At 39.8% G+C, this 17,434-nt stretch overlaps 1 protein-coding gene across 1 annotated transcript; it reads left to right on the forward strand.

Annotated features, from left to right (window-relative positions):
- Window positions 1-11,852: 11,852 nt before the first annotated feature.
- On the forward strand, window positions 11,853-14,096 carry LOC148196444 (F-box/LRR-repeat protein At4g29420-like). Its single transcript, XM_088095389.1, has 2 exons — window positions 11,853-12,150; window positions 13,198-14,096. The coding sequence occupies exons 1-2, from the start codon at window positions 11,853-11,855 to the stop codon at window positions 14,094-14,096; spliced, it is 1,197 nt and encodes a 398-aa protein (XP_087951515.1).
- The last annotated feature ends 3,338 nt before the right edge of the window (window positions 14,097-17,434 follow it).

Below are 17,434 nucleotides of genomic sequence, written 5' to 3' on the forward strand. Positions count from 1 at the left end.
GATACCTAGAGGGATAGTTGGATCGTTTGGATGAAGAGGAAAATAGGAAACAATTACGAACGTACTAGCTCTTATCCTCTATGGTGTCATGATCTTTTCTAATATCATGGATTTTGTCGGCTACGTCGTCATGATTGTATTTGTGGGATACAAAGTTCGCTCTAAAGGATCCAGTTAGTATTGTCCTAACTGAAGTTTCCAAGACCCTTAGCCAAGGTTATGAGCCATGCAGAAAGAAGATCTCTTGCATGAGTAAGGCAATTTTGAATGCCACATGTCACGTGGAGGAGTTGTTGCGGTGTAAACCGAAGATGAAATAGACAAATGTATGAGCGCAACTCTGTGTAGGCTCAGAGGAGGGAAAGTTTAAATGACGTGTTTTCTGGGGGGCAAAGATCGTGTATCATACACCATCGTAGGAGTTATCCTGATGCCCCCTCATGGGTATCCAATATTTTGTATTAATTACATTTGTGTGTCAACACAAAAACAATTTGGGTATCCTGTGAGAGGATTGCCAACGCCTGCATCTCTTGTCACATTGCAGATTTTATGAGGAGTGAACCTTTGCTGAAACGCTTCATCAAGTTAGGGACGCTTGGGGCAATGTTCTTCGCTGCGAAAAAAGGCCCAAGATCATGGACTGTTAATGAAAGATTCCCTTAGCCAATGGATCACAGAGAGGGTTAAGGCAGTCAAGTTGTCATTCAATGTAATTTCTCCAGACCCAAATTGTGAAGAGCAATTTCACACTACTAAGCAACGTGTGAAAGCAGTAGTGGGAAAACTGAATAAGGAATGTTGACATCGAGCTAAAAAGGAGACATAAAGAATTGATAACTCAAATGAAGAGGCATATTGTTGAGCAAGGGGGAATTGAAAAAGAAGTCTCTCACAACTAGCTTCCCTCGCCAATGAAGCCATTGAAGGTGTTATGAAGTTATTAACTAATGTTGAGTCCGCAGTGTCGATCTTTAACTTACCTAAGGGGATTGAACTTTCCTCAATTGCTGCAAGAGCTGACTAGAGAAATGAAGAATGGGATGGCTAAGGCCCGAGATGGTTGACAAGGACTTTCCATGCTTCACATTTTGGGAACTTCTAGAGGTGGTGGATGTTTCATTGTATGAACCACCCTATTGACTCTATTTCATGTTAATTTCCAAACTATACCGGGACAATGTTTCACAGCTTTATAATTTCCGACTAGAGTATTTGAACTACATTATTTCTTCTTTTTATGTTCATTTTCGTTTTCTTAATTTGTTTCAAAAAAAAAAACTTAAAAATACGGCTAAACATCCGAGATACCCTAAAGGACTTGAACCAGTTACAGAATCTTGGAGAACCAAGGAAAAGTTCAGGAAGGGACGAAAGTCGGTGTCCAACAATTGAATGAGCAAATGAGTTGAATTCTAGAGCTTCTGAATGCCTTGCAAAGCCGTGTAGATTCGCGTGCATGAGCGCAACAAAGAGTTCTAGGAGCACAAACTTTCCCTCCTTATGGTCTTCCCTAGAATTACACTACATCCTTGGAAGCGGACTCGAGACAATTTCACACTCAAAAGGCATAAAATAACGCAGTTGAAGGAAGAAACAAGCTTAGGGCAACCACTTTCATGGTCCCTACAGAAATGATTCAGCCCAGTGTAGTAAGCAAGACAATGACAAAGCAACCCGAGTTGAAATCTTTCCCTCCGGTCATTACACTAATGGATGTTGAGGTTGAAAAATGTAAATTAGAAGTGCTGAAAAAGGGATAAGAGTCATGGAAGGGGGAGGAAGCTCTAAGTTTGCAAATGTTGAAGGGTTATGCTTAGTCTCAGATGATATGCTGATACCTCCCAAATTTTAAATTACCCGGAGGCACCACTTGTCCAAGAGCCATCTCATGATGTACAGAAAGAAAATGGTTGTGCATTCCTATGATGAAAAGTGGTCAATTCGTTTCTTCTAAGGTAGATTGGCTGGCATGACACCAAACTGGGGCACTCACCTTGAACAGTCGTGCATCCGGTCTTGGGAGGATTTGGTGGATGCTTTCTTGAAGCAGTACAAATATATATCAGGGATGGGGCACTTGATTGATTACAACTGCAGACCTTAATGAAGGAGTCCAAACTGTTCGAAGAATATGCCAAAGGTGGAAAGAGACTATTGCTCACATGAAGTTTCATGAGAGTGACAGGGAAATGGTTCCCATATTCCTCAATACTCTATAATCACCCTTCTGTGAGACCATGGTGAGAAGTGTTTCCCTAAACTTTACAAATTTGGTGATAATCAGATAAAGAATTAAAATTTGTGTGAAGACTGAAGAGATCGGTCAAGGTCCTACCATGGCAGTAAATGTGAACAAGTCTGGTCTAAGCTTGGGACAAGGAGAGAAGAAAGAGCTCAATCACATCCCACCGCTCAAATACCGTTGGCCTACCCTTTGAAACCGTTCTGAGGAAGATTGGAGACTAGACCCAAACTCAACTTCTTACCAAGCTGTCAGGCGTGGCCTCTACTTGTTACATGAAGCCTTTAAAGCCTCAATACCTCAAGACTCGTGATGCAAAAGGTGATTACCATGGAGTGGCTATCTGTCATTCCACCAAAAGTGCTGGTTGTTCAAGCGTAAAGGCAAACTTTGATTCATTCAAGATGATTAAAGTGTGAAGAAAGTTAACCCGGACACTAAGGCAAGGCTTGAGAATGCCTCTACAAATGCCATGAAGAAAGGAAGTGGGCTTTAAGATCACACAAGAAATCATAAGTCATTGTACAAGTGAATTTGATGTTGTGGAGTGTCTTGCTACTGGGAAGTATGCTCATCGGTATCACGTCTTCATCCATGACTTTGGATGCGAGCATTCACTACAGGGTTTCTCCAAGTAGTGCTGGAAATCGAGTCCTGAAAGGGTATCGTGAAAAAAAAGGAAAAAAAATGAAATGAAGTCAATCTTGAGTCACTTATCTTTCTTGCAAATCGTCAAACTTTTGTTTTTCGAAAATAGAAAAGAGCAAAAGAAAAAATGATGAATAATCAAAAGGAAAATTGGGATGTCAAGTTTTTCTAAGGTCAAGTGTTTAATCAAAAAATAACAATTTGACGCTTTCTCCCGAGACATTTGTGCGCATTTTGCTTGAAAACCTTCACCCTTCACTGTTCCAAAATAAAGGATGTTCCCCAACAAACACTGTCACTGCCCTTAGTAATGATGTAAGCCTTTACACTGGGGCAGATTGGCCTGGCCAAAATTTTCCTTGCTTGCGCTAGTTGGGTGATCCCTGAATCCATTGAGACAAACAGAGGAACTTTCAAAAAGAGAATAAGTCCACTAGATTGAAAACCCGAAAGGGCGGTCTAGGAGAAAGGAAAAGGAAAAATGACTCATGTTGAGGTCATCTAGTCGTAGAATTAATCTTTTGAAAAGAAAGCAATCAGAATTTGAAATGATGTGTGGCCATCTTTTCTTTACCAAAAAGCAAAAACTATAACCATTGTTACCCCGTTTGAGCCAAAAATAATTTCTTTTTCAAAATTATTCCCAGGCAAAGGTTATCATCAGTAGGGAGTCAACTCAGTGTACAAATAAAGAGCACTCAGTAATCAAAGAAAGAGAATCCTTCCAAAGGGTAAACAAAAAAAAAACAAACAACAATAAAAAAGAAAAAATCACAAAGTGATGATAAACGAAAGAATGAAAAAACGAAGTTCAAGAAAAAAAGAAAAGCAAAGTGCTCAAAAAGTCAAATAGTTGATGCGATGCCTAGATGATAACCCTTGTTTCAAAAAATAACCGACAAGCATTCATTTGGGCCTTTAGCCTTTTCTTTCGATACCTTCTAGCCCTAGCCACATTACAAGCCTAATAAAGTCCACACAGATTGAATAATGTTTGCTCAAATTTTCATAAAGCTTAATTTTGCGATAAGACGAAATGACTTGCAATGTGTCCAAAAAGAAAACAAACAAAAAAAAAAGAAAAAAAACACAAAATTTGAAAATGAATGAAAAAAAAAAGAAAAAGTAATGTCCAGGAAGAAGGGATCTCTTCGCCAACTAGGCAAAAGCATGCAAAAGAAAATCAGACCAATTGGGGTCATCCTTTTAACTGATCCTTTTTCATGCCCACTACCTCTTCCAAACAGAATCCATACCCCAAAAACTGGGGCAGCTTGGTGGACCTCACCACGCGTTTTTTTTTTTCTCTTTCCTTGAAATTCATCAACCCATAATCTCAAGACTGGGGAAGCTTTGCGGATCTTACTTGAATTTTTCACTCGAATTATCATGGATTCATCATCATACTCATTACACCAAACCGGGGTAACTTTTTAGGTGCCTCGTGTTTCCCTTTGGCACTCATCTCCTTTGAGGATTATAGAAGGAATGACGTGCCCGCATGACTCTCCCAGTCTTCTCCAAACCTTTCTAAACATCTCACATTTTCCACTTGTCTACGAATTCAAGCATGTGTGCATTGATGTCGAGAAAGAGAAAGTCAAACATATAATCATATTGGACATTAGACCTCAAGATGTATGACATTCCTCTCTTTCACAAAATACTGAAAATAAGAATAAGTATGATGATTGCAAGAAAGATGACTGACTCAAGCAGAAAAAACAAGCGGAACACAAAACGAAGCAAATGTTTTCCATATGTGTGCATTCATCCATAAAAAAAAAATAAATATAAAAAAAAAAAATCTTTCAGATCGAAACCCTCTTCATCGATATGAATGGTTGTCGAATCCTCCTTCAAAAATACAAAAAGAATAACATTATGGTTTTCTCTTTCAAATCATGTTGTTTCATGTTGATCATGTTTTTTCTCTCATTTTGGGGTTTTGACACCCACATCTTTACACTCTATTCACCGCCTTTAAGTTAGTGTTTCAACATTCTACCATGGTCTTTACACTTTGTTTCTCCTATCCTCATATTAGGACCTTCTCTTTGGAAATGGTCACTGTGCCTTTTCAAAAATCAAAATTTTGTCAAAAATTACAAAACAAAACCCATTTCACAAAACTACAAGTTTCAAGAATTTCCAAGTCCTAAGGCCCAGTTCCCATACTGGCCCCCCAAGCCCAGTTTCGCCTGGCACCCTAACCTCAAGTTTTCCTTTTTGCATTTCGGCCCTCTGTAAGACAATGGTCGAACCCAATGATCATATCATTCATCCATAGGGTTGGTACACCCTCCACGAGGTTATTACACCTCATTCACTTCCATAGGGTTGGTACACCCTCCACGAGGTTGCTACACCTCATTCATTCATCCACAGGGTTGGTACACCCTCCACGAGGTTATTACACCTCATTCACTTCCATAGGGTTGGTACACCCTCCACGAGGTTGCTACACCTCATCAACTTCATCCACAGGGTTGGTACACCCTCCATGAGGTTATTACACCTCATTCATTCATCCATAGGGTTACGCCACCCTCCACGAGGTTAGTACACCTCATAGCATTCATCCACGAGGTTAGCACACCTCACATCATTTGTTCAGGGTTTGTACACCCTCCACGAGGTTTGTACACCTCGTTCCCCTCAAGCACGGTTTTGGTTCAGCGTTTCAAGCCCAGTTTTATCTAGCACCTTTAGTTTTCTTCTTCATTATCGGCCCTCTGCATGGCAATGGTCGAATTTAAATTTCTGTTATGTGAGTTTGGCCCTCTGCGAGGCAATGGTCAAATCCAGGTTTTAGTTTTCTGTTATCGACCCTCTGCATGGCAATGGTCGAATTTAAATTTCTGTTCTGTGAGTTTGGCCCTCTGCGAGGCAATGGTCAAATCCAGGTTTTAGTTTTCTGTTATCGACCCTCTGCATGGCAATGGTCGGATTTAAATTTCTGTTCTGTGAGTTTGGCCCTCTGCGAGGCAATGGTCAAATCCAGGTTTTAGTTTTCTGTTATCGGCCCTCTGCATGGCAATGGTCGGTTTTAAATTTCTGTTCTGTGAGTGTGGCCCTCTGCGAGGCAATGGTCAAATCCAGGTTTTAGTTTTCTGTTATCGACCCTCTGCATGGCAATGGTCGAATTTAAATTTCTGTTCTGTGAGTTTGGCCCTCTGCGAGGCAATGGTCAAATCCAGGTTTTAGTTTTCTGTTATCGACCCTCTGCATGGCAATGGTCGGATTTAAATTTCTGTTCTGTGAGTTTGGCCCTCTGCGAGGCAATGGTCAAATCCAGGTTTTAGTTTTCTGTTATCGACCCTCTGCATGGCAATGGTCGGATTTAAATTTCTGTTCTGTGAGTTTGGCCCTCTGCGAGGCAATGGTCAAATCCAGGTTTTAGTTTTCTGTTATCGACCCTCTGCATGGCAATGGTCGGATTTAAATTTCTGTTCTGTGAGTTTGGCCCTCTGCGAGGCAATGGTCAAATCCAGGTTTTAGTTTTCTGTTATCGGCCCTCTGCATGGCAATGGTCGGTTTTAAATTTCTGTTCTGTGAGTGTGGCCTCTGCGAGGCAATGGTCAAATCCAGGTTTTAGTTTTCTATTCTTCCATCTTTCTCTTTTGGAAATCCAGACGAAATTAGTGTTTCTTTCTTTACTTAGCTTTTACTCTGATAATACAAAAACATCAACTTTTCATATTATCCAGTAATAGCTAAGTAAAGAGGGGCAGCTGTCAACACCCAATTTCGTTCGGATTGACTAAATAACGACTCTCTTTTTATTCTGCCTTATTTCTATTTTCCTTATTTTTATTTTTTATTTTTACTATTTTACTTTATTTTTGTTTTTTATCCTTTTTTTTATTTTTATTGATTTATTTATTTTATGACTTTTTTTATTTTATGTTTTATTCTATTCTTATTTATATATTATATTATTTTTATCTTTATTTTTATTTTTATTTTTATTTCTCACTTTACTTATTCTTTTTCTTTTCTTCTCTTTTTATTTTTATTATTATTATTATTATTTTATTTTATTTTATTTTTGTTTTTCTAGTTTTATCCCTTTATATTTTATTTTGTTCTAATACAATATAACTAGAAAGAAAAACAAATAAAAGAAAAAAAAGGAATTTTGTCTTTTAGTAAAAAATAAAAAAAAAAAAAGGAAAAAGAGGAAGGTGTTGGCTGGGCAGTGTACGTATGTGTGCTGGAGGGGGAGAGCAGAAAACGGTTTTCTGCGAGTGGCTGGTGAGGGCAGAAACGTTTTGGAGGATACGGATTGACAAAGAGGCGTTGGGAGCGTACGAAATCAGTACAAGAATTTGGCATACAGAGAATGGAAAATTAAAAAAAATGCAGAGAGGGAGCAGAGAGGGGGGCTGTTATTTTCCGGAGACGAAAAAAAAGCAAGAACTGGGGGAGGCTTCTTCATCTTGAAGCATTGTCCACTGCTGAGGAGGAAGATACCATTTCACACGAGGAAGAAGAGGAGGAAGCCAGTCAAAGGAAGGTCGAGAACCCATCTGAGGCACGGGTTAACAAAGAATGAACCAAGCTTCAAGAGGTAAACAACCTTACACATCTGTCATCATGTTTTTCAGTGAGTTGTTTGTTGGCATTTGATATCTCAGCTCTCTGTTTCTCATTCTGAATATTACTCGCTATGTTAAGTGTGGTCGTCATTGTTGTGTGAACCCATTCTCCATCACCAAATCTTAAATCACCATCCATCCCCTACTGCAACTCTCCTTCGCCTAAGCCCCAAGAGAATCAGGAAATTCCTTCATTCTTTGTCAATACCCACAGCCCATATCCACCCACCGACCACCAAGAATCCCACGAGACCAACTCATTAACAATGCACCGATCATAAACAATATTTTGTCAAGCAGATATTGAAACTAAGCCTTCAACTCCAATCATAACAAAATTGAATCATAAAAAACCATAAACACACACAGTTTTAAGAATAAGAAACAAAACCCAACAAAATATACCATCATCACCTTTACACCATCCACCGATCCACCAACTAATTTTATACAAAATCAAAGTTGAACCAGTGAATAACAGCCAATAAGAAAACCAAGATTGAGAGGGGAAACGAAGCAATAGAGTCAGCGGCATTGTCAATGGCGGTTCCTGGTGCTGGTGCTGTTTCCAATTGCGAGCCCGGTGGTGGCCATGGGTGATGACCAGGGGCACCAATGTCATCGGTGTTGAACTTGGGTTGTGAGTCGCCACGCGGAAGGAGAAAGAGGAGTGGCCTGATGCGTTAGCTCAGACGACGGCTCTGGCGGCATGCGTTCTGGCTGGCGGCCGGTCTTGGCGGAGGTGACGGCGCACGTGTAGAAGAAGCAAACCCCTCCTTGGGTTGCCGTTTTCGAATGGAGAAGAGGAAGATAAGGTGGTGGCGCCGCGGCCGGCAGTGGATCCGGTGGTATTCGGTGTCGCCGGCGAGGCTATGGGATGAAGTGGGTGCTTGAGTGGTGGAGCGAGTATGTGAGGGAGAGACTTTGATCTTGGATGTTGAGTGCAAGTGATAAAATGAGAGGAAGGAAGAAGAACCCTGATGAGTTTCTGAGTAAAGAAGCTTTGGGCCTAGGCCAAGAATTACGTAGCGCACCCCCACTGCCCACTCGCACCCCTGTTCCGTTTTGGGCTTCAGCCCATTCTATTTCTGCAAACAAAAATAAAAGAAGAATTGGGCCTGTGCACACTATTTCGGGATGCACCTCCAGTTTCACCCTTACACCCCTGACAGATACAAAGTTGGAGAAAAAGGTTTTGGCCCAAACTAAAGAGCCTCAACTTTACGTCACACCTCTGGTTTTTAATCTCTACACCCCTATTCTTGTTGGGCTGTTTCTCTTGCTTCATTTTTATGCTTTTGTTTCTTTATTTTTATTAGTATTTGTTTGGTTACTAGTTTTTATTGTATGTAACCCCTTTATATGATAACCCCACTCCTAGATCTTGTCTTTTATTTTTTATTTTGGTTTATTTGATGCACTTTAAACACGAAAAAGACGATAATAAAAAATAATAATAAATAATAATAATAACAAAAAATACGTTTTGAAGGTTAAGCACACGTGTGACCGCTCACGTCGTCCTTGTGCTAAAAAAAACTTTTTCTTCTTTCCTAAATAAAAATTACAAAAAATATGTTTTAAAGGTTAAGCACACGTGTGATCGCGCGCATCGTCCTTGTGCTAAAAACCTCTTCTTCTTTCTTATAAAAAATTAAAAAAATATGTATTTTAAAGGTTTAAGCACACGTGTGACCGCTCGCGTCGTCCTTGCGTTAAAAACCTCTTCTTCTTTCTTATAAAAATTATTACAAAAATATTTAAAGGTTTAAGCGCACGTGTGATCGCTCGCGTCGTCCTTGTGCTAAAAACCTCTTCTTCTTCTTATAAAAATTATTACAAAAATACGTTTTGAAGGTTAAGCACACGTGTGACCGCTCGCGTCGTCCTTGTGCTAAAAACCTTTTTCTTCTTTTCTTAAATAAAATTTCAAAAATACGTTTAAAGGTTGAACACTCGTGTGATCGTTCGCATCGTCCTAGTGTTCAATACTTTTCTCTCTTATTTACGTAATATTAAACGAGGGTATGAGTGCTCGTGCGATCGTCCGCATCAGCCTAGCACTCAATACTCTCAAGTCTTCCTAAATAAGCAAATAACGGTATGAGTGCTCGTGTGATCGTTCGCATCGTCCTAGTGCTTAATATCGTTATCTCTCTTTTCAAAAATAATTAAAAATATTTAAATATCATTTTAAAGGTATGAGTACTCGTGCGACCGTTCGCGTTGGCCTAGTACTCGTTACCTTCTTTTTCTCGAAAATATTAAAAATATAAACACTACAAAAAAGAAGGGCATTACCGAAGGCCAGAAGCCCTCGGAAAAAGCCCAAAACCGTCGGTAAAAGGTAATTACCGAAGGCTTATCGACGGCCAAAAAGCCCTCGGTAAATCCCTTGTCGCTAAAATTTACCGAGGGCTTTTGCCCTTCGGTAATTACCGAAGGGCAAAAGCCTTCGGTAAGCCTTCGGTAATTACCGAAGGGCAAAAGCCTTCGGTAAGCCTTCGGTGATTACCGAAGGGCAAAAGCCTTCGGTAAGCCTTCAGTACGTTCCTCCTTTTATTTCAAATCTTTGGTACTGTTTCAGCCATTACATACATATATACTGCACACTTATTAAGCACAAAACTGCATAGAAACAAAAATACCAGGAACAGGGGCAAGCATTAAAGAATGTACACTACCATATTCTTCCAGAACATGATGTCTAAATATACAAAAAGAAAGCAAAATGAAATTAACTTATTATTAGAGCTTTAAAATAGATACCAGCTTTTTTTTTTACATAACAAGCAAGAGCAGGTTCCAAGACATCTGCAACAATCAGTGAATACAACTAAGTACTGGTTCGAGGAAGTTGAAAATCTAGAGCAGCAATCTAACAATAGCAACAGTAATAGCAGTAACATCGTGCATAGCATTGTTCTGTTTGGTGAGTTTTCAATTCCCAGAGAAATCACTCTCACAAAAGGTAGCCTCATTAGCAGCATCATTGGCTCCATCTTCAGCAAACTTGGGATCTCCTTTCTGCAGAGCCTCGGTGGCTTGTGGAACATCAACTATTAACATTGCTTTGTATTTACTGGCACAAGAACTCAAGGCTCTTCTTTGCTTAGGTCCTGCTCCCTTCCCCTGCAAGTCATGGAGGAATTGAAGCTCACGGTTTTAGAGCTTTCATGTTGAAGAATGAAGAATGAAGTGTGAATTTTATAATGAGGAACCACTTTGCTCACGGTCATGGAAAGAATAATGCATGCAAAATTCTTTTGTTTTCATTTTGGTTTCTAAGAGAAACAAGAGGAGTAGCTCACGGCCATGTGGGAAAAGAAGTGCAGCATTGGTTTTGTTTATTTTGTCATTTTATAAAGGAGACAACAATGGGCCACCACTCACTTTTATTCCCAAGGCTTTAATTTTTTATTTAGTGATGACTTGGAAGCATATCACGTAGGAGACAACAATGGGCCACAACTCTCGGCCAACTCAATTTGATAAGTATCTACCACATGGTTTGAAATAATGGAGGGGGCCACACTTGTTGAAGCTTATGGCCATGAGAGAAGCTACAAAATGAAGTGGCTGAAATCTATTAAATTAGTATTGTTAAGGAGGTGGAGGTCACGGTTCTTATCAGCAAGTCCAGAGAAAAGAAAAGAAGCAAAAGCACACATACACTCCACGGCCTAGGGCCCATGAAGAAGCATTTTGGAAAAGCATTCAGAAAGATGGAATAAAGGTGGGAACCACCAAATTCTCTTGGCTGGAACGTGAATCTTGAAGCCATCAAAATGAAGAGCTGCACATAATTTAATTAAAGTGGCATCCAGCTCATACTCCACGGCTTGCATTCAACACTTGCAACTCATTTCAATTAACAAGTGAAGATATTTAGCTACAACAAGAGCTCACGAGGCACACCACGTTGAAGGGAGTGGAGCTGCACGGTGTAAGGAAAAGACATGGGAAAAGCACTCACGGTGCAGTAAAAGAAGCCACAACAACATGAAGAAGAAGCACACAACAGCTTGAAATTTCCAGTTAAGCATCCAACAATCTATTTATTCAAATATCCTCAACGACCAAGATCCAACAAATGTTGGCACCTCCAGAAACTCTAAGACGTCTTAATTCACATCAAACAACCCAATAATTCAGAAAAAACATCATCACATCTTAATCTACTTCAATCACAATCAACACAAATTAAGCATAGAAAGACCAAGATTTAAATGTCCTTATCTATATTTCTCAAAGAATTTGATACCCTGAGTTTATTTATGCAAACTTTATAATTCTGCCATTATTATAGAAAGCAAACAAGAGATCAGCTAAGTGTTAATTAAGTACCTGTGGTGAAGATGGCAGAGTGGGCCATGCGGGGAAGGAGTGTCTTCGCAGTCAGATGCGGCAGAGGAAGACGGCGTGGTCGTGATGGTCGTGGTCTTGGGGAGGGTTCTTCCAGTTTCCCTTGCGGCGGAGCCAGGCTTCATCACGGTAGGCGTCCGGCGACCATGGACTGCAGGAGCGGCGGTGCGGCGGTGCGGACTGCAGGAGCAGTGGGCGATGGAGCAAAATCCCAGGAGCGGCGGTGCGGACTGCAGGAGCGGTGGGCGCTGGAGAAAAATCCCAGGAGCGGCGGTGCGGACTGCAGGAGCGGTGGGCGCTCCCAAGAGCGGCGGTGCAGACTGCGGTAGGCGTCCGGCGACCATGGACGTCCGGTTCCAGTGAATGGAAGAGGGAAATCCCAGGAAGGGCAGCGATGGCGCGGGGACGGGAGTGAAAATTTGGGAGAAGCTTTCCCAAAAAGCATTTAGGAAAACGGAGGAGGGAAATCCCAAATTCAGATTTTATTATGTGAATGCATATACCGACGGCCAAAAGCCTTCGGTAATGTCATTTTTACCGAGGGGTAAGAGACCTTCGGTAATAATCCTTCGGTAATAAATGAATTTGTAGTAGTGAAAATCTCCAAAAATTAAAAACATCTGCTTTTCCAAACAACAAACAGTCTTTCAAGCTAGAACTACGTAACCCTGATTTCTCATTTTGAATGAGAATACGTAGGAGCAAGATCAATCCTTGTCGGGCCCAAAAAACTAAAAAATATGTTTTGTTTATTTAGAATTTTATTTTAGGGGATAATTAAACATTTTGAAAAACCACATCATATTCGTGCATTTAGTTAAAGGCACTGCCTTAGGGCAGGCGTTGTGGGGTGCTAACACCTTCCCCACGCGTAACCGACTCCCGAACCCAATCTTTGGTTTTCGTGGACCATGCTTTATCGTTTTGAGGTTTTTCCATAGTTTTCCATAATAAACTATGGTGGCGACTCCAAATCTCTTTTTAAAACCCGTTTCTTTTTGGATCATCGTCCCGTCGCGATTTCGGTTGCGACAGTAATATTTGAACTTTTGTTAGTTACATTTTTTTTCCTTTCATTTTCTCTCCAACCAAAGAAAATAGTTCATCAACGTTCTTTCCTCCCTGTTAAACGTACCATCAATGTCGAAATTTGAGTAGAAGGGAAATATGATGGAAAGAAATTATTGAATTTTTATTTTAAAACACTTTCTCTTAAATCAACCAAAAAAACGTATTGTATTCATTTATATCTTCTTTCTGTCCATCCAAACATCCCATAAGAATATGAATCTAAGTTTTATTTGTCTCTCATGGAAATTTGCAATGTGTCTTATTCAGGCCATAATCTTGGGAAATTGGTCGTGAGGAATGCGTGGTTATCCGTGGATGGTTTGTGTTTGATGCCAACGTTGAGACATTTGACCCTTGAGTTTGTGAGACTGGATGATGAGGACTTAAGCAGGATCAATGCTTGTTTCCCTAATTTGACTCAACTCAGTCTTATTGGGGTTGGTGGACTTAAGGAGCCTAAGATTAATTTCTTACACCTTACCACTTGTCAATGGTCGGTCTCAAATGCTCCACTTTCTTTGATCATATGTGCACCTTGCCTTGTTGATTTTGATCTCAGATGCATCAAACCTAAGTTGGTTGTCCTTGAGGCCCCTTCCTTGTCCAATTTTAATCTCTCCCTCGAGAATACTGATGAGCTCAGGGTGAAAAATTGTGCTAATATACAATGCCTTCAGCTCAGTGTAGAATGCCTCTCTCTTGGTTTTTTGTTTACTATGTTTCGTCACTGCAGCACGGTGAAGAGACTTACCTTGGATTTGGTAGGAAGAAGAAAACAGGTTGATGCAGCAGTGTTTGGGATTGATACTTTGTTGGGTTGTTTTCCGAACATAACATGTCTTAGTTTAGGTCCTGGAGCCTGGCATGTGATGGAGAATTCATTTAGACGGGGAGGTTTGGCAGATGGGATTGGTATGAAGATGATAAAACAACTTATTGCACATCTAGTGGTCCATGAAGTGGAGGGTACTCTTGCATTTATTTCTTCTGTTTTGGATAAAAGCACCCAGTTGTGTGATGTTTCTCTTCTTATCCATCGTGATGTTGATTCATATGTTGCTGGCGGCCTGATCTCTTCATGCAGAAGCAAATTCCCAAGAGTGAGATGGAGATGGGGAATATGGAAAGAAGGAATCAAGGATACTTGGGTCTCTGATGGCACCTAGTTTGGTGACTGCTATCTTTGTTATGAAAAGGGGAGTTCTCATTGATTTGTGGGTTTTATTGGCCAACTTTATTTAAAGATGCCCATAATCATGCTAGAAATTGTGATAAATGTCAAAGAGCAGGGACAATCACTAAACGTCATGAGATGCCTTTACAAGGTATTTTAGAGGTTGAGGTTTTTGATTGTTGGGGTATTGACTTTGTTGGACCCTTCCCTCCATCTTTCAACAATGAATATATCCTGGTAGCAGTGGATTATGTGAGTAAATGGGTGGAAGCATTAGCTTGTCCTAAAAATGATGCTAGCACGGTAATTAAATTCCTGAAAAGGCAGATATTCTCACGTTTTGGCACTCCAAGAGTGTTGATTAGTGATGGAGGATCACATTTTTGCAATTATCAGCTAGAGAAAGTACTCAAACACTATGGAGTAAAACATAAGGTAGCTGCACCCTATCATCCACAAACCAATGGACAAGCTGAGGTGTCTAACAGGGAGATAAAAAGGATCCTGGAAAAAACAGTGACTTCATCAAGAAAGGATTGGTCTCTCAAATTGGATGATGCTCTTTGGGCTTATAGGACAGCAATGAAGACGTCTATGGGATTATCACCATTTCAATTAGTCTATGGGAAAGCATGCCATTTGCCAGTAGAATTGGAGCATAGAGCATTATGGGCTTTGAAATTCTTGAATTTTGATCCTTATTAAACTCAATGCACACGCAGAAGGCAGATTTTGGAGCTTGAAGAAATGCGATTACATGCATATGATTCATCCAAGGCTTACAAAGACAAGATTAAATTTTATCATGACAGGAAGTTGGTGAATAGAGTTTTCAATCCAGGACAACAGGTACTATTGTTCAATTCAAGATTGAAGATATTTCCTGGGAAGCTGAAGTCAAAATGGTCAGGACCATTTGTGATAAAAGAAGTGCATCTGCATGGAGCAATTGAAATATTTAATCCAGCTGCTGATGATCCACAGAGAAGTTGGGTGGTGAATGGTCAATGTCTCAAGCCTTATCTAGGGGGAGAGGTGCAACAATTTTCCACAATGATGTTGTTGGTTGATCCTTGAAAGTTTGGGTCAGGCTCGTGACGTTAAACAAGCGCTTACTGGGAGGCAACCCAGTATCCTGTAAGTATTTTATGTTTTTAGATTAGGGTTTGATGTACTCTATTGGACACCTGGTTTGTTATGATGGTTTGCTATTAACTGTGATTGTTTGATAAGTAATGCTTGATTATGCTTTTTGATTGATTGATGTTGAGATGATGTGCACATAAAATGCTTATACAGGTGATTCACAAGCTTTGTGAACAAATGCAGGATATTACGATTGTGGTTTTGAGATTAAGCAGGATGTGTATGTCAAATGTGAATGAGCTTATATGTGAGGTTTTGAGCTCCAGAGTTGTTATTGTTGAATGCTATTACTTTGAAAGCATGAATGACTTTGCCCAGGTTTTCTATGATTGAATCAATTGCTTGTTTTGCATCATGTGACCAAGGCCATTTGTTGGAATTTAAATGACTTTGTGAACACTAAAGCATGTGCACATCTTGATTTAACTCTTGGTCATAAGTTTGATTGAAGTTGCTACTTATCTTCAAAAGAGGAATTTTGAATGAAGTGAGCCATCATATGAATTGGTAGAAGATTGAGTTACATCTTGCTTGCTTGAGGACAAGCAAAGTTCTAAGTTTGGGGTTGTGATAACAGTTGAAAAACTGTTATTTTCATGCTTAAAATTGATACTAAAAGCAACCTTTATGCTTAGAAACTACCTTGAAATCATGCTTTTACTCATATTTTCATAAATAAGAGAGTTGGACAGGTTTATGCTTGATTTCAGTGTTTTTGTGCAGGTTTTAAGGTGAATTTGGTGAAAGAAGTGAAGAAGGAGAGAGATGGAATCAGAAAAGACATCAAAAAGTGCAAAAGGAGAACCCGAAGTTACCGCTCAGCGGCAGTTTATCGCTGAGCGGCACTCAGGAGCTCACGGGAGGACCGCTGAGGGGCAAAATGGCCGCTGAGGGGAGAAAACTACTCACGCACTCACCGCTGAGCGGCTAATTGAATGATTTGAAAGAAGAATTGAAGTACCGAATGATTGGAGTGCTGAAAAGTCAACCAGAAACCAGAAAAGTCAACCAGTCAACCAGAAAAGTCAACCAGTCAACCAAAATACGAAAAAAGTCAACCAGACGAGTTTTGGGCCACTTTTATGCGATTTTATGATCTGTTTGGGCCTGGACCCGTTTTCTATTATTTTTATGTCCTATTTAAAGGCCTAGATGTCTTAGGGTTTGTATCTTTGGCAGAAACGAAGCAAACACTCTCTCTTCCACCCCTTTGAAGGAGGATATTGGATGCTCAGGCTACCTCTTCACCTTTCTAGGGTTTTATCTTTCATTCTTTCATTATTGTTCATCTAGGTTCACCATGAATATGGTGAACTAAACCTTGTATGTTTGTTGGGGAATCAATGTAATCTTTTGAAGCTCTCATATATGGAATTTGTGCTTGCATCTTAATCTAAGATTTATGCTTTCTTTCATCATTAGTTAGGGTTTTTCCTCTTTGCTTAATGCTTTATTTGTTTAACTCATTCAATGCATGATTATTGATTTTGTCGATATGGGAACGTACGGGGAAGTCTAGATCCGGGGAACTACTCCCAATATTATATTGGTTGTCGTTAAGCTCCTGCACTTGATGAACTAATTATTACGAATGCTAGGAATTGTATGAACTCGTAATTAGGGAGAAGCCTTCTTGAAAGGTACTTTAGAGAGTGTCATTAACAATGATGATTTGAATGTTGAATTCCTAAAGTATATGAGAGTGTATAAGATGAAATTGACCCCCAACAACATATTCATATATATATTTCATTGAAAGTGTTTGTCTTTTGCTTTTGCCATTGATCAAAAACTCATGCATACATGTTTATTTTCTGTCTTGCATATTAAACTCCAATTATTTTGTTCTTAAGTCTTAGCTAATCAACAAATCACATAACTAAACTAGGCCGTGAGTCCTTTGTGAGAACGATACTTGGTCTTACCAACTTTATTACTTGAACGATTCGGTCATACTTGCCGATTGTGAAACAAGTTTGTGACATCATATTTTGGTGATCATAAACTCGGTAATAAACTCGGTAAGACCAAGTATCGTTCTCCCAAAGGACTCACGGCCTAGTTTAGTTATGTGATTTGTTGATTAGCTAAGACTTAAGGACGAAATAATTGGATTTTACTGTGCAAAAGACAAAAGTAAATATGTATGCATGAGGTTTTGATCAATGGCAAAAGCAAAAGACA

This window comes from Vigna umbellata, chromosome 7 (genome assembly GCF_029865625.1).
Source record: "Vigna umbellata cultivar VRB3 chromosome 7, Vumbellata_1.0, whole genome shotgun sequence".
Classification (NCBI taxonomy): Eukaryota; Viridiplantae; Streptophyta; class Magnoliopsida; order Fabales; family Fabaceae; genus Vigna; species Vigna umbellata.

What these genes read in the sequence shown, in the direction of transcription:
- LOC148196444 (XM_088095389.1), top strand. Translation starts at nt 11,853, where the DNA reads ATGGCAGAGTGGGCCATGCGGGGAAGGAGTGTCTTCGCAGTCAGATGC. An exon ending in CGGTGCGGACTGCAGGAGCG is followed by an intron (nt 12,151 to 13,197) that starts GTGGGCGCTCCC and finishes TGTCTTATTCAG; the next exon opens with GCCATAATCTTGGGAAATTG.